We start from the raw sequence: 23,542 nt of genomic DNA on the forward strand, positions 1-23,542 counted from the left end.
ACCAAAAGCTTAACTTCATTTGAAAAATTGCTTAGATGCTTCTTCACTGAACTGTCTCAGCAGAGGGGTCCTAAATGTTAGTGTGGCTTCCTCTAACAGCAAACATTTAGCACAGAAAGACAACTATAAAAAGACCAGCATTTTAGAAGAATTCACCAAAAGACAAAAAATTTCTGTGCACATGCACAAACGCGCAGGTAATAACACATGTAAGTTGAGCTTCACCACTATATATAGTGGTTCTAGAAGATTCTGCTACCATACTTGCTCACAGAGAAAGAGTAAAGCTCTCAGTGAGGAAGAATTCTTCCAATTTAAACTGAGAAGTTCCAGTGCAAAGGTCCTGCCTGCAGGAGGGTATCAATAAACTAACCACAAAAATCTAACTGCAGCTAAACGAATGTTATTTGACCAATTACCAGCTGACACTCTATATATGCCTCTGTACAGTCAAGCTCCTGGAAATGAAACACAAGAATATTATTTAGCAAAAATGGACTCACTATTCTGAACAGCTCATGTGCCTGTGGAGCTCCTTCCAAGCTTAAGAGCCTGAAGTCACGCAGGGGCTCCTTGAAGCAGCATTTACCTGGTCACACACACCTAGATGACAGCACTGTTCTCATTAGGACGACAACTTCTGGTACTGACAAGTGACTCATGAAATGCTATTCCTTGCTGAAGCATCTCAGTTTTGAACGACAGGGATTGAAAAACAATGGGCTATTCAGTAGAATAATCAGCTATTTTTTTAATTGAGAATTCATATATACAGCCTGTGGAACTCTGTGCAAATGGATGCAAACAAAGAGCTTCATATATAATACAATGCCTTTTGGATTGATCTCACAGCTGCTTATATAGACACCGGCATGAATTGCTCAGTGCAGTCCCCCCCTCCCACGTCTGTTCCTGACACTAGACTGAAAAATAAGACAGTCCAGCCTGAGACTTTTTTCCTTTTTTTCTTTTCTTCCAGAGGCACCAAAGTAGGCTTGCTCAGTCACTCTGTCTTAAGACGGAGAGCCTCCCGCCGTTGCTTCTGAACAGTCCTGGAATCTTCCCACAGACGGGGTCCTCTAATGTTCTCCCAGTTATCCAAGTCAGACTTTTCCAGCTTCTGCAAACAAACAGCAAAAATAACAGCATCACCTTGACAGTCCCACGATTTCAAGTACATATTATTCCAAATGGTTTTCTTTTTTGTACAAGAAACTCAGTATCATTATTGGGTTGATGAACTTTCATCTACCCTGCAAGAGAAGTTCAACAACAAGGAAAAAAAATTTGGGAGTTATCCATACAGCTACGTAATGACTAGAGTGGGCATTACTGCATCTGCTTATCAAGATAAATAACATGTAGGACAGAGCATCTGAACACAACTGAAGATATCTTGTATTCACTTTTTCTTTCTTCTCTCAACTTGTTTTCCAAATCTGTTCTTCAACTGCAAGTCTGACAAGTGCTGAAGTAGTAGGAGTGATAAGCATTGGTATAGCTCAAACAGAAGATTAGTAATTAGTGACCTGAAGTATCCTGTCAGCACAGAAACAATGCATACTGGAAGAGATGAATTATCTAGCACAAAGAGAGACAGTAACAGTGCAATCCCCTTCAATCCATGTGGGTTTAACTCGAGAGAGGTATGTGATGCTTTCTGCTGCCCAGTTTCTCATGGCACCCAGCCATCACAGATAGGTCTCTCACTAAGTCGTACGTGAGATACGCTAACTGGCCAAACAATGATGCTTAAAAGCCACTTAGATTTTAATTACCTCCTTGACTATTCCCATCATCCCTACCCAGAAGTACCAGTGACTGCAGTATTTATCTAGCCTTAGTGGCACACAAAAATTAAGAACAGGTGCCCTCCTGACCTCACCCACCAAGCGCTGTAGTCGAAGATGACAAGCATGTACTGCATCCTCACAGTCCTACTGGCAGAGACATGTAAGTCCCTTCCCAGCAGACACAGCCCTCAAGTCTCACATACCAGCCTGCAGTCTGGAGCGGTACATCAAACAGGATGGGGCTCTGACAACAGGAGACTGAGGAGGGGGTCTGCACCACTGCCAGAAACAGGGCTATTCTGCATGCTACTGAAACGGGCAATACTGCATACCATTAATGATACATACTGCAGTGGGATTTAAATCTCTGATTTGTGATCAGGGCTTCATCTCAGCAAATGCTGTAAAAATACACCAGAAAATGTTTAACCCTGCCCTAAGCCTGCAGTCTAATCTGCCTGCCATCAATCAGCCAAATAAATGGCAAATACTGAAGGACTCAAATAATAGTCACAGAATAATTCAATAGCTAGAACAGAACAGACCTGCTGCTATTAGTTCATGTTATGTAAAAGTTTTTCGCCGCTTCTACAATTGAGGAAATTGCAATGAGGTTAGTCAGGTATCAAAAGAAATTAGGCAACATTCAACAGAAGATATATGAGAACACACGCACAAACACAGCAGAATTTCACAAGGTAGGAATAATTGGATTTTTTAGGCAGTGGAGTTAGCATACGCCTTTCTGAAGAATTGTCTTCACTACTTTATACATCTTATGATTAGCCAGTACTTCATTTCAACTGGAAGGGATCTGAGCTGACATGGAAGAAGGGAGAAGGAGGGAAGGTACCCATCATCCCATGCAGCAGCGACTATCCACTCCAATTGCAAATTCAGAATTTAACATCTGATTCTAAGGGAAGCTTCGAGGAAACTACACTGAAAAAGCCCTTGTGCTTTAATAGAAGGGAAGCACGCTTAAGCACAAAGGTACCACGCAGCTGCGAGGATCTAAACTACTCCTAAAGGTGCTCAGCTCCCAAAGCGTGAACAACAACCAACATTTAAAATATATACAACAAAACCTGCACTATCTAAAGATAGGCTACATAAACAAGTCTATCAAAAGAGACATGTGTATTGGAGATCTTCACCAAAAGTTCATATTAATCTGCCCCTGAAATGTCACAAAGGCTTTCCAGAGAGGAGGTCTGTCCAAAACAGGAAATATTTCAAAACCGTACAATCTAAACAAACCAGTACAAGAAAGTATTTTGGCAGTTTCCAATGGAAAGCTTACAGGTACCTAGAAAACACACTGTGATATACTGACAGAATAAAACAACCAAGGGTTATGTACAGTAAATGACATTGCCTCAAAATACAGAACAGATAAGATCTATTGACAGTTAGTTTTTGTCAATTAAAACATAAAGAATTAAAGATTCTAATGAATACATAGAGAGACTGTGTTTTTATTCTTTATTCTCATTATATTTACAGAGATCATTAATATTTTATGTCATGTATAAAGACTGTGTTTGACCCTTGCTGCAATTCAAGAAGAAAGCAGCTTCCTTACTGGCACATGACAGTATCTGCAAAACATAGTAGTTTTCGGGACAGGCCAGCTCAGTCACCAGAAGGCAGCATGATTAGACAATCTGATTTTCTAAACTGATGCTATCAAGTTTTGAAAGAATAGAGGACTCCTATTGCACGTGGATAAGCAGAAGGAGGAATATCACTGGTGAAAGGGGACCCAAAAATCTGTTCTGCAATGCTTTTCTACTGTGTAACTATTTTCACAAGCCTCCAGAGGAAAGTTCACAGGGTATTGTTTTTTACCGGTCTTATTTCCAGAATTCATCTCTATTAAAATAGTTCTGTGTGCTGGTTTTGACTGGGACAGAGTTCATTTTCTTCACAGTAGCTAGTAGGGGGCTATGTTTTGGATCTGTGCTGAAAACAGTGTTAATAATACACAGATGTTTTCATTATTCTTATAACAGTATCACCCCAGAATAAATGGCCACATTAGATGTAGGCTGAAGAGATGTACACAGCTACACTTTAAATTAATCTTAGTGCTGAGAATAAGACCAAACTGACAGTCCTTCTATCGATTAGGTGCAGCACAAGCAGCAAAGTTACACAGCTCCTTCAGACTGCTGGAGCTGTACAGTGAGAATGCAGGCAAGCAGCTAGTTCTGTGCTCAGATGAAGTCAACCTCTTTCATTCTAACTGGCTGGGTCTTTTTAATTTCTTATTTTATTTCTTTTTTCTTTTTACCCATCTAACTTCATGGAAACGTCACATAAAGATGGTAAACTACTTCCAGCTTTTACTAAATTGAAATCCATATGAACTCGCAGTCTAAACACCAAAAAAGCTTTCTCTCCCAATTCAAGCGTACTAAATAGTCCATCATTGGAGACTACAATGAAATGTAACCATATCAGACCAGCAACACTTTTCCTGCTTGTCTCAAGTAGCACAAAGAATATTGAAAATTAGCTGTTAAAAGTGACATCAGCGTAGTCCATTATATCTACTGATCCACTTCCTAAATCAGCTAAACTGCCTCTTAAAAGTAAAGGGCTGACAGAAGCTGTAAATTCAAGGAATAAAAAAAATGCAGCTATGCAGACATGCACAGTGAACAAAAAAACCCCATGTTCAACTGTTTGCCACACACTTGACTTTTAAGACCTTCGTTAAACAGCTTGCCTGGCACAAAGGTACTAAAGATATAAAGACACCTTCACTTGTTAATTGCTGTTCAAATGCCTGGCTTGACATTAAGGAAAAGCCACAATCCTTTGTCAGCCCTAAAATAAAACAAAGTTTTAAAAAAAGAGTTTGAATTCTACTCTTACAGGGTAGCTTTCATGCCACAATAAACAAACTGAAATCTGCAGAAATTAATTTAGAGCTACTGCTGCTCAGTCTGAGTTAATTCAAGGTGGTCACTTGCAAAAAATGTTTGGCTTTGGTCTCTGCTTCCCACATGTGAAAGGAGGGATAAGGAAATCCTGCTTACTTTACAGCTTGATGCAATAAATTCTATGATGAGCACCATCGAAAGAAATTGCTCTAATTCAGAGACACAATTATTTCCCATCATTATAGTAAGCAAACCCATTTGCAGATAAAAGACGAGCCACGGAAGAATATCCTCATGGCTGAAAGACGCAGTGAAAGCAATGCATTAAACCAGTCTGGTTTTGCAAGGGTGTCAAAACAGCCTGACGACCATAAAAGATACATTGAGGAACATTATGATGACGTACAGATGCAGAGGTACAGATTTAAGGCTAACACTGAATCTGCTGTTGTGTGTGACTGAAAAATCTTAACTTTATCTTCATGCTGACACAGCCTTACTGGGTTTTTTAACAACTCTTTCCCAGAGCCACCTTTTTGACATCTTATTTTCTTGATATAAACTTGGCGTTACCTACTTTGTTTAGCACGTGGTATAATTTAATATCTGCAATTAGTGATTCAATAATCTGTGATTTAATAGCCTGTGATCAGTGATTCAATCCTCAGATTAAGAAGAAGTATTTTTTCCATTTTAGCAAATGTTTAGTTTTTATGTTATTAGTATACAAGCGAGTCAGCAAGCAGCACGCTATGGCCAGAATAAAGGGGGTTTGTTCATTAAGGAAAGAAATAGGGAGGGTTTTTTGCATGTAAGCATCCAGAGAGCTGCTTCTTTCTTTGGCTTTGCTGAAAACTGGCAAAAACCACAATGACGAAATCAACAGAGGTTTTGTTGCTTACTTCAGTGGGATCCAATACCACTCACCTATGGCACAATTAATTAACCTACGGTGAGCTGGTTTAAGAGACTCTTTCCCTTTAATCATGCCAATTCAACACTACGTGGGGCTGTGCCCCAATCAGAAAAATGTAATAGATTAGGAAAACACATACTTTTTATGAATGCATTTAAGCATAAGACTATGCAAACACTTGAACTGGCACAGCTGAAGGAATCATTGGGTGGAGAGAGAACTGAAACATCTTTAAATGGCTACATGTAAAAGATGTGTATTGAGGAATTGCACCACCAACTTGTCTGTGCATCATTTTCCCAATTTGAAGGATGAGAACAGGACTTGCCTCCATCTCAGAGGTGTCACAGAGTTTAATTAATGTTCGCAGCGTGCTCTCATAGTTTTGTATGAAGATGCTATCATGATACAAATTACTCAGCGAACCAAACCATTACAGCACTTAGTTAAAACTACATGATTACACAGCCTTGAAATTTTAAAATAAAGGAAAATAACACTAGGCAGACAAACTTCTATCTAGGAGTTAGGAGGCCTAATTTCCTCCTAACTGAGAAGCAGTTTCCCTTCTTGAAACAAAGAATGTCATAAAAACCTCACTAATATCAGAGGATAACCCAGTGCCATTTATGCACTATACCTGCAGATCACCCAAGATGGACTCCTCGGTCCAAAGGATTCAAAAGCTCTATAGCTAAAGTCAAAAGAGCTCCTGCATGGGTTATTGACTTCCAACTTAATCTCCTTTTCTTGATCAAAAAATGAAACTTTGAAACATCCAACATAAAGAATAGCATGAGCGCAACAGTACACCTTCAAGACCAAACATCCAAAATTCAGCAAATTCCACTTTTAATTAAGCAATGAAGTACATTTAGGATAGTTTTAATTTCCCTTGTATACGGGAGTTCTAGCAAGCTATGCTTAATGTGCCCTAGAAAGAGAAGGGCTGCTTATTAAGGTTCATCTCTGAAGTTACAGCTTGGGAGACCAAGCCAAGTTAATAGGACCAAGGCATTTCCCAACTTTGAAAGCTTGATCTTGCCAACTTTGTATCATGTTAAACTTTGTAAAGTTATGTCCTAGTTATCGCAGCACAAGCTTCTGAAAAAGGAGCAGCCAGGGACAGACTTTTGGGATGTTTGCAGGATCTTTTTCAACTATACAAAGGTGAGATTGGCCAGAGGGATCTTTTCTGTGATCTTTTACAGTGCAGTAAGAACGAAAAACGACAGTTCTGTGGCTGGTAGGAAGAGCATATGGATTTCCCCAGCACGTCCCTGTCTGGAACCCACAAAAGCCTCCTGACACAACAGAGAAGGTTTATTTCAAACATCTTGCTAAGACTATGATTTTTTTTACATTGTATATATAAAATTTGGCACAGTATTTCCTTCTAATAATGATAAAAAGATACTTTAATCAAAAAAAAAAAAAAAAAAGATGTATGAGGATCAAAATATATTAGACCCATGAGTCATGCATGGTGTTTTTCCTTCTGAAGAGATCTGAAAAATAAGTTTTTACAGGTTACTTATGTGAGAGGAAAAAGCTGTGATGAATATCACAGTAACGGGCTAAGAGATTACAACAAGAAATGATCAGTTGCCACTATGAAACTACTAAGAGAAGTGTGTGGGCATAAGAAAAGAAACAACTAGAGAAGGTTTATGACAATAATGTCAAATTAAACTTAAATCCAGGCCATTAAATAACTACCTTAAAGTAACCCCACTCCTTCAAATCAGCTGTCAACCTTATTAAGTAGTCATATCCTTCTGAACTGGTGAGTTAAATCTTCTGCCTCTCACATGCTGCTCCTCTATCCTGTTAGTTATCTAGTTAGTTCAGGTAACGTTCACACAGAGTTAGTGTAGTTTAGGACTTTTGTTTCTTATCTACACTTTCCTGCTGATTTTCCACTCGTCTCTTCCAGAACTTGCTTGTCGTTTTCTATGCTGAAGCAGAACGCTTTCCTCTGTGTAGAAGCTATGGTTTTGGCTAAATGTTAACATAGCAATCTCAGTCCTTTCAGCTATAAATAGTTTTTGCAGTGACTTCAATGCCTACTGTCTAATTTGTACTGTTGGGCAAATTTCTCATAGGAAAAAAAAAATCCTCCTGTTCCTTCTCTGTGGCTAACATCCCCCGCCTACTTGACGAAGATAGTAATAGGGGTGTTAGTCCCCCACTATATGGCCAATGGCAGTAAAGCTACTTCTCAGCAATAATGCTGAATGTACAGTACACACACAACTCATGAATAAATCAATGACCCACTCCCTGACAGTAACTCGCTACTGCAAAGAACATTGGTACAGTACAGTCTGAGCATTAAATAAAGATAGGTACAATAATCTGAGAAGCAAAGAACATGCAAGAATTGTGTAACAATCTTTAAAGTATTTCGAATTTAGCCTGAGTGGCCACGTGGGCATCACCTGGCAGTCACAGAATATTCCAGATAGTTTTTATGAAATTGGCCAAAAAAAAGAAGAAAAAGACAAAGAAAAAGAAAAAGAAAAAACCTAAGCAAAACAAACAGGAGAACATTCTTGCAAAAACCCACCTTGCCTGGTTGCTGAGACAAAAGTTTCCTTCAAAACTATCTGTTTTGCTGTATTGTCTTCAGAGGCAGAAAATGAGAGGAATGTTTACAGCCTCAGCTGTGTAGCTACATTCCAATACACTATACAACAGTTACTTCAGAGGTATTTCATACCAAAGAGCTAGCAATTCCCCACTGGGGGCCCATTAGTATGACAGAAGTGCTTAACATTTCCACCTAGTCAGCTGCATAAGAAAATGTTTCCAGTACTGCCTGGTAGAAGCTAGCAGCATCCCTTAGGACAATAAATGAATGAATTCAGCCATGCTGCGTGGATGCCATTTTCCTCACTCAAACTTTTTTTTTTTTTTTGGTGACTGAGACAACAAAGTGTTGGCCCTAACATGGCAAGAGTCGGTCAGTTCCTCTGGGATTAAAAAAAAGCATACAGGGAGTGCAAGCAGGTACAAAGGATTCTATATTGGAGAGAGGACAAAGGGAGAGGAGAAGAGATTACTTCTAACAGGTGTTCGTATGTGCCGATCACGTCTGCTGTCTGACTGCACTGTTAACTTCCTGGGGTACTTGGGAAGACAAACGGCATCACTCCAAACATCCCCCTCTCCTTCTTCTTCCCTAGCTTTACACGCTGAGCATGATGTCATATAGTGTGGGATACCCCTTTGGTCAGTTGGGGTCAGCTCTTCCGGCTGTGTCCCCTCCCTACTCCTTGTGCACCCCCAGCCCACTTGCTGGTGGGGTGGCGTGAGGAGCAGAAAAGGCCTTGGCTCTGTGTCAGCACTGCTCAGCAATAATGAAAACATCTCTGTATTATCAACGCTGTTTTCAGCACAAACTCAAACCATAGCTCCATACTAGCTACTGGGAAGAAAATTAACTCCATCCCAGCCAACAAGCACACAGGACTAATTAATAGAGATGAATTCCAGAAATATGACCAGTAAAAAGCAATACCCTGTGAACTTTCCTCTGGAGGCTAACTGTCTTTCTTCCCGCAAGAAGGCTTTTCCACCAGAACTCTTCCTGTACCATATTCATCACCAAATCCCACCTTCTCATGTTTCTCTGATCACACTTTGAACTACAGCACTTTTGAGCTGTCAAGAAGACAAGGAGAAAACTATAACTTGGCTATGGACTGTATATCCACTCCTAATAGAATGCCTAGCATGAACTATTTTAACTAAAATCCTTTCCCATTGCAGTTTCCATTAATAATAAACAAACACCACTTTGTCCTTCTCTATAAAACATCCTGATGAAGACTCTCAAGACCATTTTACATGTGAATAAACTGAAACACAAGAAACTCCACTCATCCCAGACAGAACATGGAGGACAGTTGGAATCTAACAGCTAGGCTGGACAATGCAGCAACAAAGAAGAGAGCGTGTAAGGGATGGAGTGATTAAAGGGGGAAAGAACAACATCTCAACCTCATTAGTGTCCCAACAGACGCTATGGAGGAATTTTTTCTCAACATCTTCATAATCTCTCAAACACCTCAAGGTATTTAGCCACTAGTATCTTCACAGACACTGAGGCAATTCAATTCCATACACTAATCTGTTAATTCTTAAACAACAAAATTGGTAATCCTCTGGTACTGATAACGGCAGCAACAAGATGTTTGCAGATTTCAGTTACTGGCATTCAGGAGTTACCTTCCTTCTAGAGTAGTCCTCATGTCCACACCCTTTGATGCATCTATTTGATACTATAAATTACTATGTTACTACACTGTCCCTTCCTGAAAAATAAAGTTTCATCCATTCAGCTGGCGCTACAATCCCCAAAGTCAAGCCAAATGAGTATTAAGTGGCTTGAACCTTTTTTAGAAGAGCTTATTCAATTTCTTCTTTTACTCTTAAGACAGTAAATACACAGGTTATGTTCCCAAGCCACCTGTCCATATACCTGCTTTAATTTTTTGAACTGTCTCGAATAAACATTTTAATACTGCAATTTCAATACTTGTGCTGTAATTCTCAGGAAAGTCGCACAACTTCTGTCCAGAGCTAATGCTGACCTTCTGTAATTTTTCACAATATGAGGAACAAAAACTGCCGAATATTAATATAGAATCATAGAATCATTAGGTTGGAAAACACCTCTGAGATCATCAAGTCCAACTGTCAACCCAACACCACCATGCCTACTAAACTATGTCTGCAAGTGCCACATCTACACGTTTTTTGAACACCTCCAGGGACGGTGACTCCACCACTTCCCTGGGCAGCCTATTCCAATGTTTGACTACTCTTTCAGTAAAGAAATTTTTCCTAATATCCAACCTAAACCTCCTCTGGTGCAATTTGAGGCTGTTTCCTCTTGTCCTATCGCTTGTCACTTGGGAGAAGAGACCTACAACCTCCTTTCAGGAAGCTGTAGAGAGCGATAAGGTCTCCCCTCAGCCTTCTCTTCTCCAGGCTGAACAACCCCAGTTCCCTCAGTCGCTCCTCACAAGACCTCTTCTCCAGACCCTTCACCAGCTTCGTTGCCCTTCTCTGGACACACTCCAGCACCTCAATGTCCTTCTCGTAGTGAGGGGCCCAAAACTGCACACAGTACTCGAGGTGCGGCCTCACCAGTGCCGAGTACAGGGGCACGATCACCTCCCTACTCCTGCTGGCCACACTATTCCTGATACAGGCCAGGATGGTGTTGGCCTTCTTGCCCACCTGGGCACACTGCTGGCTCATGATCAGCTAGCTGTCGACCAGCATCCCCAGGTCCTTTTCTGCCGGGCAGCTTTCCAGCCACTCATCCCCAAGCCTGTAGCACTGCACAGTGCAGGACCCAGCAGTTGGCCTTGTTAAACCTCATACAATTGGCCTCAGCAATAAGCAATATACTTTAAGTCAAGAAAGCAGTGTTCTCTGCCTATTCGCAGACCAGCATATTCCCTCACTTATCCCATGCTCAGTCCAATAGCTTGCAATCAGTTGAAGGAAAACTTTTAAAAGTTTGACCATTTTGATATTCTGAAAGACAGAGAACCCATTTTTCTTGCTGTTGTGTTCAAATTATGTCCCCATCTATTAATAATGGACCTTCTAATTTTAGTATCTTTCCTGCAATAAAAGATAATCTTCAATAGCTAGTACTTTCTTCTTATGAAGGTATTTATATATAACTAACATTCCTTTCTGTACCTTTAAAAAGACTCTGATCTTATAAGTTTCTTTTAAGGCATCTTCTTGAGCCCTAAGTTAATATATTCAGGCTGTTCTGCAACCTATCCGATTTTTAAAGCCCTGTTCAAAACACGGACACTAGAAGTAGATCCAGTACTTTAGTACTAGCCTCATCAGTGCCACACTCAGAAGTAAAATCACCTCTTCCTACCACCTACCATTCCTGTTTATATTCATAGACTGAATTAGGTCTTTGTGCCACAGCATCACAGTAGAAGATCAATCTGAATTACTCATTCACCAACTCCTAAATCTTCTCCAGAGTTGCTGCTTTCTATAATGCAGTCCACTCTCACCCACATTTCCAGTTTCTAAAACAAATAACTTCAGCTACTTTAAAAGGTACTTCGCTGATTTAATGGGCCCAGCTTACCAAGTAATACCAACAGCTCCCTGTCCCTGTCTTGCCATACTTTTACTATTTCAATACTTCTGTGTCACTTGCACATCAGTAACGATTTTACAATTACAGAATCACAGAATCACAGAATGGTTTGTGTTGGAAGGGACCTTAAAGATCATCCAGTTCCAACCCCCTGCCATGGGCAGGGACACCTTCCACCAGACCAGGTTGCTCAAAGCCCCATCCAGCCTGGCCTTGAACACTGCCAGGGAGGGGGCAGCTACAGCTTCTCTGGGCAAGCTCTTCCAGTGTCTCAGCATCCTCACAGTGAAGAACTTCTTCCTAATACCTAATCTAAATCTCCCCTCTTTCAGTTTGAAACTGTTACCCCTCATCCTATCACTATCACCCCTGATTGAGAGTCCCTCCCCTCCTTTCCTGCAGGCCCCCTTTAAGTACTGGAAGGCCGCTAGAAGGTCTCCATGGAGCCTCCTCTTCTCCAGGCTGAACAACCCCAACTTTCTCAGCCTGTCCTCACCGGGGAGGTGCTCCAGCCCCCTGAGCATCTTCATGGCCCTCCTCTGGACTCTCTCCAACAGGTCCATGTCTTTCTTGTGCTGGGGGCGGCCCCAGAGCTGGATGCAGCACTGCAGGTGGGGTCTCACCAGAGCAGAGCAGAGGGATAGAATCCCCTCCCTCGACCTGCTGGCCACGCTTCTCTTAATGCAGCCCAGGATGCGATTGGCTCTCTGGGCTGCGAGCACACATTGCTGGCTCACATTCACTCTTTCATCCACCAGCACCCCCAAGTCCTTCTCCACAGGGCTGCTCTTGATCCAGTCATTGCCCCGCCTGTATCTGGGCTTGGGATTGCCCCGACCCAGGGGCAGGACCTTGCACTTGGCCTTGTTGAACTTCATGAGGTTTGCATGAGCCCATCCCTCCAGCCTGTCAAGGTCCCTCTCGACGGCATCCTTTCCTTCCAGCGTGTTGACTGCACCACACAGCTTGGTGTCGTCAGCACTCAATCCCACTGTCCATATTGCCGACAAAGATGTTAAACAGCACCAGGCCCAATACCAACCCTTTCTTCCGTATCACTGAAAAAAGTACTCAGTACTGCCCAGATACATCCCAAATCTCACAGAAAATTTAAAAATACCACCTTCCTGACCAGTGATGATGCCCAGAGAAACATCATCCCCACACTGAGATTTTCAGCAGCCATTGAAGTCTTCCAACTATTTTCTTCAAACTCAGCTATAAAACATCACATTCTAATAGACATTAAACAACATCTTGTTCGGTTATTAAGAGGTTTAGAAGTACATCCCTTGTCTCTTCTGATTTGAATACAAAGGATTTTTTTCTCTAAAAGAAATACAAATATATATTTTGAATGTTGCTACTTTGCCAATATGGTTACTCATGATTTTACATCCTCATTATTTTATTCTTAGTTTGCTGCAAAACCACGCCCTTACTCATATCCTTGTCAGCTTACTAATCGGACAACTCTTGGATGTCCTTTGTATCTTTTATCAATCTTCTCTGCTTTATAACTTCTCATTTACTGCTTCCATAGCAATCCTTCACATTTTTAATTTATTGCTGTGTTTTTTTCCTCTGCCTTCAATTGCCATTGGTTCCTATTGGATATCACACATTTTATTAAAACTTGACTGATTCTTCCATTGTAAAATGTTAAAGACTTTTTTATTTGCTTGAAAAACCCTAAACAAAAATTCTTTATTTTGGTGTCTGATATAAGTGACTGAGGCCGGATTTTTTAGTGTGTATTACACCATTAATTTCACAGAAGTACAAAAACCAAGTGCTAAAATAAGAAATGTTATTTTGCAATTCCATTTAAACCAGTGAAAAGGAATGTACTATGACTGTTAAACATCCACAAGAATGTTTTTCACTCATCACATTAATCAGTTTTTTATCCCTCTCTTTCAAACAATATTTTTGTGCTTTCAGATAAAATACTCTAGGCTTTTGTCACAGGTCAAACACTTGACATTTTTTACAGTGTGTTCTACAAGGCTCAGCTCAGCAGCAGAACTACATTCACATTAGTACTAGTGTCACCAGTGGACAGAGCCATGATTTATTAGGTAAAGGGGAGCAGCAAGGACTAATTGGCCATATGAGGACACACAAGTGTGTGAAAGGAATGCATAAACAACAGAGAATGCATGCAAAGGTAGCTTGCTCCTCTGGCATGTCCCAAGGCACAAGATAAATGGCATTATTAACAGATTTGAGATTCAAGAAATGCAGTATGAATTACACATGCAAATTCTTTCTTCCTCAAGATAGTCTCCTGGCCAGAAATACTGCTATTTGAAATAAAGGAAATTTTGTATCATTTGAGAAGATATAATTTAGTAAATTAGAAGGTGAGAAAACGTCTTTATGTTAATTTCCTCACGGTAAATTGATTAAACCTGCAATTACAATTTTTTTCATTACCACCACCACCCAAAATGCAGACTTCAGCACGTTTGAAATATTGGAAATGTCTTTATCTTTTGCCCATAAAGGTGTATGCGTGTAGCAGAAATTATGACATTCTGAAAGAATTCAGTATATATTCAATATGGACATTTCTGTAAGGACAACAAGGTATTTTTAAAATTCTTAGGGAGGGTCAATGGACATTTGCATTCATCAGGCAACCATGCTTCAAAAGAGCTGGCTTGGTATCCTCAGTAACAGCTGCAGATATAATGCTAATAATATTGTAAAATAAGGCTTTACATACCAAAACAGCAATTTGTTTTTAACTGCCCTTCATCTCTATACCATATTTAGTAACAGCCACCAGTGTAATCCTCCAATGTGACCCATATATAGAATTAGAAGACCTTCTTAAGAGCTGTATTTTGGACAAGTAAAAAAATAAAAGGGGAAAAAAACCCCACCCTAAACCCCCTAGCCCTGAACACATGGGGTCCACTGAAAACTGCTCTCCTAAATGTCAGCTGTAACTCAGTGATTGGTTAGATTTTGTCCACCAGAATATGGAGGTAACTGACTAAAATTGTCACACACTCAGTATGGAGCCTGTAAAGTATGTGCATGACTGCTAGTAGTTCCACAAGTTTAACTGAAGCAAGAAACCCTAGTACTTGCAAGCTGGTGCCCATAGTAAAGTATATATCAAGATCAGAGTTCAAAACAATAATCTGAATCTATTTTCATTATGTGGAAATGCAAATCCATTTGTTTCGTTGAACTGCTCTGCCCTCTGTAACACTCAAACGCTACTTTGGAAGAATTTCGGCCTGGGAACTCTGCAGTTTAGATTGAGAAAAAAAAGTAAGATTGCTTCTGTCATTTCTGTCCACCAGTAAGGGGCTTCATTACCCAGCAGGCTTGTATGCTGTTATGCCAGTTGCATTTTATTACTATTGATTTATCCATAAAGCTAATGCCATTATGGTGATTTAAATATTATCCTTCAACTATTTACTTATCTTCTGGAGAGAAAGCAAGGCATATCTGAATACAGATCCGTTGATTTTGAGGTTAGGTAGTGAGTTAAATAGAGAGATGTGGTTCTTTTTACTGCTTGTGGTTCTTCCACATAAATAAATCAGAGCAGCCTTACAGTATATTCTATGGAAAGTGAGAGACACAATAACCCAGAGGCAATCAGATTTGTACGTTCTGAGTTTCCACTGGAGCTTTCCATATGTACTCAGGGATCAAATCGTTTTATTCCCTATGCCATAAGAGACAGTTCTTTGTAAACGGGGAACAGCCCAGAACTGTTTGCAGTAATGCTAAAATACTATCACCAGCCCGGCAGGTAGGCAGATGCTCGTGAAATTAGGCATGTGAAAATATAAAAGGTAAGTTTTATTTTTATTTCAAACAAAAGAGTAATATAATAGAAAGATTTTATTAGCAAGACCATGTACTGCCATTTGGACAGCTAAGTATGACAGCTATGGGTGCTATCAAGCTCTTCAAATGCTTGTCACAGGAATGTGGTATGCGAAGAAAAACAAAACCTGTGTTCGAGCATAAAGACCATAGAGATAGATAAAGTGGACATTTGATCCAAGTAATTCTAAAACATTAAAAATTATCTTAAATAGCTTTGTTTCTGGATGCAGAGAGGCTTTTTCCAGTTTTCCTAACATGGCTTTTTACAGACCTGAAGATATATGAAACTCTGGATATTAAAATGGTCAAAACAGCCAATTTGGAGCTCGGTAATGTTTGAAGAAAATGCATTGTTGAGGAAAGAGTGAAATATTTCTCTATAAAATTTTCCAAAATAGTGAAAAAGCAGTGGCAGTTGTTTGAAAGATACACACATGTTTCAGAAGCAAGAAATAACAGAAAGCACGTCAAGCACGCTGTTCTGTAATTTGGTCTAAAGATCATCAAAACCCATGCAGTAGAAGTGCTGACATATATGTATACACATTTCATCGAATGCCAACATCAACTGTACATTCACAGGCTAGGTTAACCACAGAAATAGTGGAATTTATTTGTACCACTGTACTTAGCACCTAGACATCAAAGTAAGGCTGAGTTCAGAAAGAAGCACTGCATGTTCAAAAACCTTTCTTTACATAAAACCTTGTTTTTATTGGACATCAGTGAGTCAAAGGCAGATGGCTGATCTAATTTTAGTTAGGGACAGATACAACCCACCAGCAGCCAGGGTAATCAAGGGTAGCCAAGGTTATGAGCCCCAAGCAACAAATTTATTTTACCTCATATTCAGATTCCAGTGTCACAGTGTTCTGTTTTAATTTTTCTTTCAAAGCTGGATCAACCTGCAAAACAAACAAAAATACAGCAAAAATGTTCGCTTTTAAGAAATTTTTTTTAAAAGAAAGCTTAACCTCAAATAAACTAAATATTGGTACATGCAAACCCTCCTCTCCTCTAAATGAATTTATGTGCTGTTTGTTCATATACCAGGATGATGAATACAGTACAAGAATTCAGCTGAAAAGAAACAGGTCAATAGCCAAACTTTTCAAATCAAAAAGGAAGCACATTTGTAACTAGCCCTGTACTTGCATTACCTTAGATACTTAAATCTGTAACTGTTCAGTTTGAAACTGTCAAACTAAACAAAGCCTTAAACAAACGAAACAAGAAAGACCAAGAAAGCGAAAATGGTGATCACATTACATATTTTACTCCTCAATGTTGTGTTCTGTGAATATGTATACAATATATTCTGGTTTTCAAAGACCAAGCATGAGTCAAACTTCCAATTTTCTGGTGAACACGCAGCTCGTTCTTAGTTCTGATTCTGTACTGACAACACTGGTGACTCCTGCCACCTTTCAGAGAAGTTTGTTCAAAGAACAAATCTAAGAACAGACATGTGAGTGAACCACAGCTGACGCATTCCACATTTTAACTACTTCTGAGCCCACAAGTCATGTTCATCCTTCCCTTTACCAAGTAACGTCTGTCTCCCACAGGCCTAAGAGTAGAAGCAAACGGGAAAAAGATCATTAGCATTCTTATGCTTACAGAAAGCATTTTATGTTCTCCTCAAACAGACATCAGCCACATATGCAGTATTCAGACAGTCTTCAGGCTAATCAATTAAATAAATTACCATGAGAAAACATTCTCATTTTTAGACCTTAAATACAACCAGTGTTAAACAAACCAGATGTGTAAGAAGACTGGTAATGTGTTTAGTTCTACATCACTGGTATACTAGTCCAACTATGACTCGTTCAGTGAAGAAAAGTTGTTATTCTTAATTTGCTGCTTCTTGATCTGAACGAAAAGGGCTCAGTTACTCTTGTCACAACCAACCTCAAATGTCTATAAGCAGTCTAGAAAAGAAAAAGGAGATGTTATAGAATTTGCCTGGTCGATGAGAAGATCCACCTTCAGATTCTCCCCCAACACAAGCTCCTGATCCTCAGAAGTACTTAAAATACACACTTACTATCTGTATTGATGGGAATTGCTCTGAGGAATTTCCTTAGGCCATAATGTTCCCCTTGATTACAGACACTGCCTGCTACCCAGTGCAGTGAGACCTCAGTTCCTAAGGATGCTCAGACAGGCAAGTCCAACACCATCTGTGCATGGTCAGAGGTTTGATTTCCCTTTCTGATCAGAGATCTAGCCATAGAGATACATGCATTTGCAACCTCCAGACTCATTAGACTCGGGAACTAAACCAAAACATCTAAAATGGTTAAAGTTGGTACAGGATACAGCTCCCGCCTCCCTTGTAATAAAAAAAACCCACCCTTGTAAAACAAGGTACTGTCTCTACACTGGCCCTCTACATCAAATAAAAAATGAAACGCTACATCTCTGCCTTGGCATTCAAGGCCTTCATAGAACTGCCCCTCATTAAAGATGGATTGCCTCTCTCTCCTGTGACCACGACCTCCAGCAACACCCACACTTCATTAGAACAACGAACCCATCCATCACGTGTGCAGAAATGCTAACTCTTTGGGCAGCCAGACAGGCTTTGGAGCTTGCTTTCATAGAGATAACAGTGATCGTGCACCTCACTGTATTCAGAACTAAATGCAAACGCTATTTGTCATGTTTGGTGTTCTCACAACACACACAGGGACAAGAGGAAATAAATCCTCCAGCAAGCAAAAAAGTAAGAGGCTTTTATTTCCTCCCATGTTTTCACTTCATTTAATAATAAGGCACCCAAGATAACATGGTTGGAGCAGCATTTTTACCTAATTAATCACAAGCCAGAATTTAACTCACAAAGACAGCTCAATATCCTCATTATCAAGTTTTATCTTACCAATTTTTAGTGTGTTTTTTTAATGTGTGGTGTTTGCACAGTCACATTTTTGTAAGGTAAAGGGAAATAAGCAGTGAAGTTCCTGCTGCTTCTCCTCTCTTCCAGGCCCTTCTGTCCTCAAACTTCGTCATGTCTTCATTCTTCCTCTGTCTGCAAAAAGGGAGAAGACTAGCTAAAACTGAGACACAGCATCCCAATACCCATAACTGTTTGATGCTGTAGCTTTAACATTGACAAAAATGCAGAAATGAAGGAGACTGGTTGAAATTTCTCAGAAAAAAAGTTATCCTGTAAATGAGAAGGGAAGATAAACCCATTCTTTAGAAGCAGGAATTTTATTCAGCAAATTAACTTACCAAAAAAGAGTAGTTAAACCCTCTTTTCACAAAATCACAGAGTGTTAGGGCTTGGAAGGGACCTCAAAAGATCACCTAGTCCAATGCCTCTGCCAGAGCAGGACCACCTAGAGCAGATCACACAGGAACGCGTCCAGGCTGGTTTTGAATGTCTCCAGAGAAGGAGACTCCACAGCCTCTCTGGGCAGCCTGTTCCAGTGCTCTGTCACCCTCACAGTGAAAAAGTTTTTCCTTATGTTAATGTGGAACCTCCTGTGCTCCAGCTTGCACCCGTTGCCCCTTGTCCTGTCATTGGCCATCACTGAGAAGAGCCTGGCTCCGTCCTCCTGACACTCACCCTTTACGTATTTATAAACATCAATGAGGTCACCCCTCAGTCTCCTCTTCTGCAAGCTCAGGAGACCCAGCTCCCTCAGCCTTTCATCAGAAGGGAGATGTTCCATCCCCTTCATCACCTTTGTGGCTCTGCGCTGGACTCTTTCAAGCAGTCCCCTGTCCTTCTTGAACTGAGGGGCCCGGAACTGGACACACTATTCCAGAGGTGGTCTCACCAGAGCAGAGGGGGAGGAGAATCTCTCTCCACCTACTGACCACACCCCTTCTAATATACCCCAGGATGCCAGTGGCCTTCTTGGCCAGGAGGGCCCTTTGCTGGCTCATGGTCATCCTCTGTCCACCAGGACCCCCAGGTCCCTTTCCCCTACGCTACTCTCCAACAGCTCAGTGCCCAACCTGCACTGGTACATGGGGTTGTCCTTTCCCAGCTGCAAGACTCTACACTTGCCCTTGCTGTATTTCACTCAATTTCTCCCCACCCAGCTCTCCAGTCTGTCCAGGTCTCACTGAATGGCAGCACGGCCTTCTGGTGTGTCAGCCACTCCTCCCGGTTTTGTGTCATCAGCAAACTTGCTGACAGTGCAGTCTGTTCCCTCATCCAGGTCATTGATGAATATATTGAATAGCACTGGCCCCAGTACTGACCCCTGAGGGACTCGACTAGATACAGGCCTCCAACTAGACTCTGTCCCATTGACAACTCTCTGACTTCTTTCATTCAACCAATTCACAATCCATCTCACTACCCGATCATCTAGACCACACTTCCTCAGTTTGGCTGCAAGGATGTTGTGGGAGTCAGTGTCAAATGCTTTACTGAAATCAAGATAAACAACATCCACTGCACTACCATCATCTATCCACTTGGTTTTGAGGGCAAATTATACACGCATCTTGGCAAGTTCTTAATATATAGGCATATGAAAGACTGAAATCCACTGTGCAGAACATGTTATTCATATTATTTTGTTCGAAGTTCCATAAAAAAAGAAAGTGACCAAGTATGTATTTCCTCTTATCTTTACCTTTTTTGTTCCCTACACACTTAGTCGTGTAGAATAATTTAAGCGTACTTGACTCTGCACAGAAATTGAGTCTGCACGTTCTAAAGCCTTGCAACACCCTGCTTTTCAGTTGCCAAATGGAGACAGACAGGTCACAAATTGTTTTCAGAACCAGTATCACAGCTGAGAAAAAGTACATTATAAAGTTCTGTTTCCACAGTGTTTGTACCATGTTGCACCATCTTTGCAACATCACAAGAACAAAAGAAATGGAAAACTGAACGGTGCTACTTTCATTCTGAAAAGGCAGATAAACATCACTATGAGCCATGATCATAGATCATAACCAGGGAACACTTAAAATCTGGGCAGAGCCAGGAAAGCGGCCTTGCCAAAGTGGTAGCTCCTTTATATTACACATCTGCCCCAAGATCCAAATACAAACACACGCATTTTGCTTCCATGATGACTGCTATGCCAACACACATAGTGCCAAATGAGCTAAAAGTATTCAGCTATGTACTGGCAGATGAATCATCAGCTAAATTATGAATACAAATCCCTATCAGTAAATATGATGGGGGAAGCAGACAAAGCCCAAATGCCTGGCAGCGTCCTCTGCGCCATTATTTAAGAGGCAGGAAGGAACAGAAGACAATATCCCTTTACACTAGAGGCCTCCTTGTCAGGCAAAATCTCAAATTTAAGACCCATTTAAATTCAAGCTTTGTCTCTAAATATGGAATTCAAAGATGTGTGGGGGCTTCTAATTACAGCATAACTTCACATTAAACCCTTACTGAAAAACTACTGAAAAACTTGATGTTTGTATTCAGACAGCTTTCATGAGAAGCTGTCTGCAAGGCTTTAAAACCAATACTGTAAATAAAATTTTTCAAGGCTTTACTATTTTTTATTCTGGGCTGTTGGTTTGTGGTGTTGTTTTTTTTCCTACGTAGCACTTGCAGCAAAAAATGAATGAAACTTCCTCAGAGTATTTTGCACTATACAGGCTTATTTCATATTACATCAACTCAAAGTGTGAGGGCAGGTATGTATATAGACAAATCTAAAAAAAGGTTTAAGAACAAAGTTTTCAAATTAGAATTTTGTCTCATTTCACACTCCACTGCTCCTTCAGATTTACCATTACTAAACTTCAAAAGGTTCGCAAAGATAAAGACTTAAAAAAATATTCTTGGATGGCTAAAAGTAATAGGGGTTAAGCACAAAATTATTCTTGGAGATCTTCGTATGGAGCTACTTGAGGCTGTAAGTACCTAAAATCCTTTTAAAATCTGTCTGCCACTTCCCATTTTAAGGCTGACATTTCAACTTTTCAGTTAGAACCTGGACAGAATTTCTGGCTGGAAAAAAATTTGCACCTTTGGGTGCAGACAAGGGGCATCACTTCAGAGCAAAGCAGGAATACCTGGTGCTTTCAGCCCCTACCAAACCAGTGACTCCTGCAGTGCACTGTGATAAACTGTTGGCCTCTCTACACTCTTTTCAGTAAAGGGAAATTTTTGTTTGTGACACAAATATTTCTGGTACAGTTACAAACCTAAATGTGCTGTTACTAAAAAAATTCTCTAGCTAAAGACTTTGCACTGATCCTCAGTGACCATGGTTCATTTCAGTTCAGAAGCAAATAATACAGAGAGAGGGATTGTGAAGTTTGTGAATGTCACTAACTTTACCTCCAGCGTATGGAAAAGATAGCTCTTCCACAAACAAACCCAAAGAACACCATCACTATCCCCTTTTGATGTCCGAAGAGATGGAGTACCTCCCCTGTGAGGACAGGCTGAGAGAGTTGGGTTGTTCAGCCTGGAGAAGAGAAGGCTCCAGGGAGACCTGACTGCTGCCTTCCAGTACTTAAAGGGGGCCGATTAGCAGGGCCTGTTGTGATAGGACAAGGGGTAATGATTTTAAACTAAAAGAGGGCAGATTCAGACTGGTTATAAGGAATAAATTTTTTATGATGAGGGTGGTGAAACACAGGCACAGGCTGTCCAGAGAGGTGGTAGAAGTCCCATCCCTGGAAACACTCAAGGTCAGGTTGGACAAAGCTCTGAGCAACCTGATCTAGCTAAAGGTGTCCCTGCTCAGTGCAGGGGGGTTGGACCAGATGAGCTCTAAAATCCCTTCCAACCCAAACTGTTTTATCATTCTATGAAACATGGGAATACAAGGCAGATTAGAGGTGTCACTCCTCTTCAGCATTCACAGAGGAAGAGCAAGTTGATACATGTTCTAATTTTCAGGGTAGCATCCTAGTCGTCCACAATACATGTACACCTGATCTGTAATTTAAATAGCCCACTTTCACAAGCAGTCTCTCTCTCACCTATAACCAAAACTAAGTTTTTTTAAAAAATATTTATTTGTCCACTTGCTATTTGTGGCCATGGGTTTTAGCACAAACCAAGTCTGGAATATATTTAATCTTCTAAAATTAAGGGTTCAATTACTACACAAGGAAACTGTCAGGAGACAACCATGTAATGAGAAGAGGACTGTGCTTTTAACAGTCTCCTCTCACATAAGTCAGTGCAGTAAGTTGTATACTTGTGTCTTACTTAGAGCAGCATAAATAGATGGGACAAAATTCTCCTGCAGTATCCACAACACAGAGAGTCCACAAAATGACTGTTTATATGAAATTCTTCATTTTGCTCTCCCCACCCATTTTTCAAACTTAAAGTAAGCCAGAACCACCAGCTCTGGCTCTCCGAATAGAGTATAGTCTTTGAAAACATTTATCATATGCCTAACTCCTCTAAATGGAAAATCAGCAATCTTGCGTGGATCAGGCGACTTTAATCTTCCTTGAGAAGAAAAGACTCCGATAAATTGTTACAAAAGTCTGTGTCATAAACATTCCAAGTTGTGGTTTAAGAGCAGAGTGAGAAGCCGTAGACAAGAGAGGATAAATCCCAGGACTCAGGAAGTGAAGTGTAAACTACAGCCAGGCTTAGTGCCATGCTACTTAAGGAATTAAAGGAATAAAGCTTGTAAAGGTTGTAAAGTACAACAAAAGTTGTACTTATGCCAAACTGTTTGGCATATAGTCTTTGGGAACAGGGAAGGGCAAGGCAAAACATACCATTTCGTGCAACTTCATTCACAACATCCTTTAACTAATAATCAATACATGAAAAACACTTAGGTAAGGCTACTGCAGACGCTTGGATAGGAATACTTCTGAACACTGGGGAGACCCAGCTGAGACTAGATGCAGAACCTGACTTTTGTGTCCTTTGACTCTCTCCTAAGACCTGCATAGAATACAGACAGTTGAACAAAAAAATATTTCATCCACCCTCTGACAGAAATCAATGCAG

General features: G+C 40.5%; 1 protein-coding gene across 1 annotated transcript in view; it reads right to left on the reverse strand.

Annotated features, from left to right (window-relative positions):
* Positions 1 to 726: 726 nt before the first annotated feature.
* Positions 727 to 23,542, reverse strand: part of COX16 (cytochrome c oxidase assembly factor COX16) — a 52,677-nt gene continuing 29,861 nt past the window's right edge. The window contains exons 3-4 of the mRNA XM_086463634.1: positions 16,455 to 16,517; positions 727 to 1,120 (exon numbers count right to left, since the gene is read on the reverse strand). Coding sequence (XP_086319760.1) covers positions 1,004 to 1,120; positions 16,455 to 16,517 — 180 coding nt within the window. The 3' untranslated portion in view covers positions 727 to 1,003. The remainder of the gene's footprint in view (positions 1,121 to 16,454; positions 16,518 to 23,542) is intronic.

The sequence above is a fragment of the Leptosomus discolor genome, chromosome 3 (genome assembly GCF_034619465.1).
Source record: "Leptosomus discolor isolate bLepDis1 chromosome 3, bLepDis1.hap2, whole genome shotgun sequence".
Classification (NCBI taxonomy): Eukaryota; Metazoa; Chordata; class Aves; order Leptosomiformes; family Leptosomidae; genus Leptosomus; species Leptosomus discolor.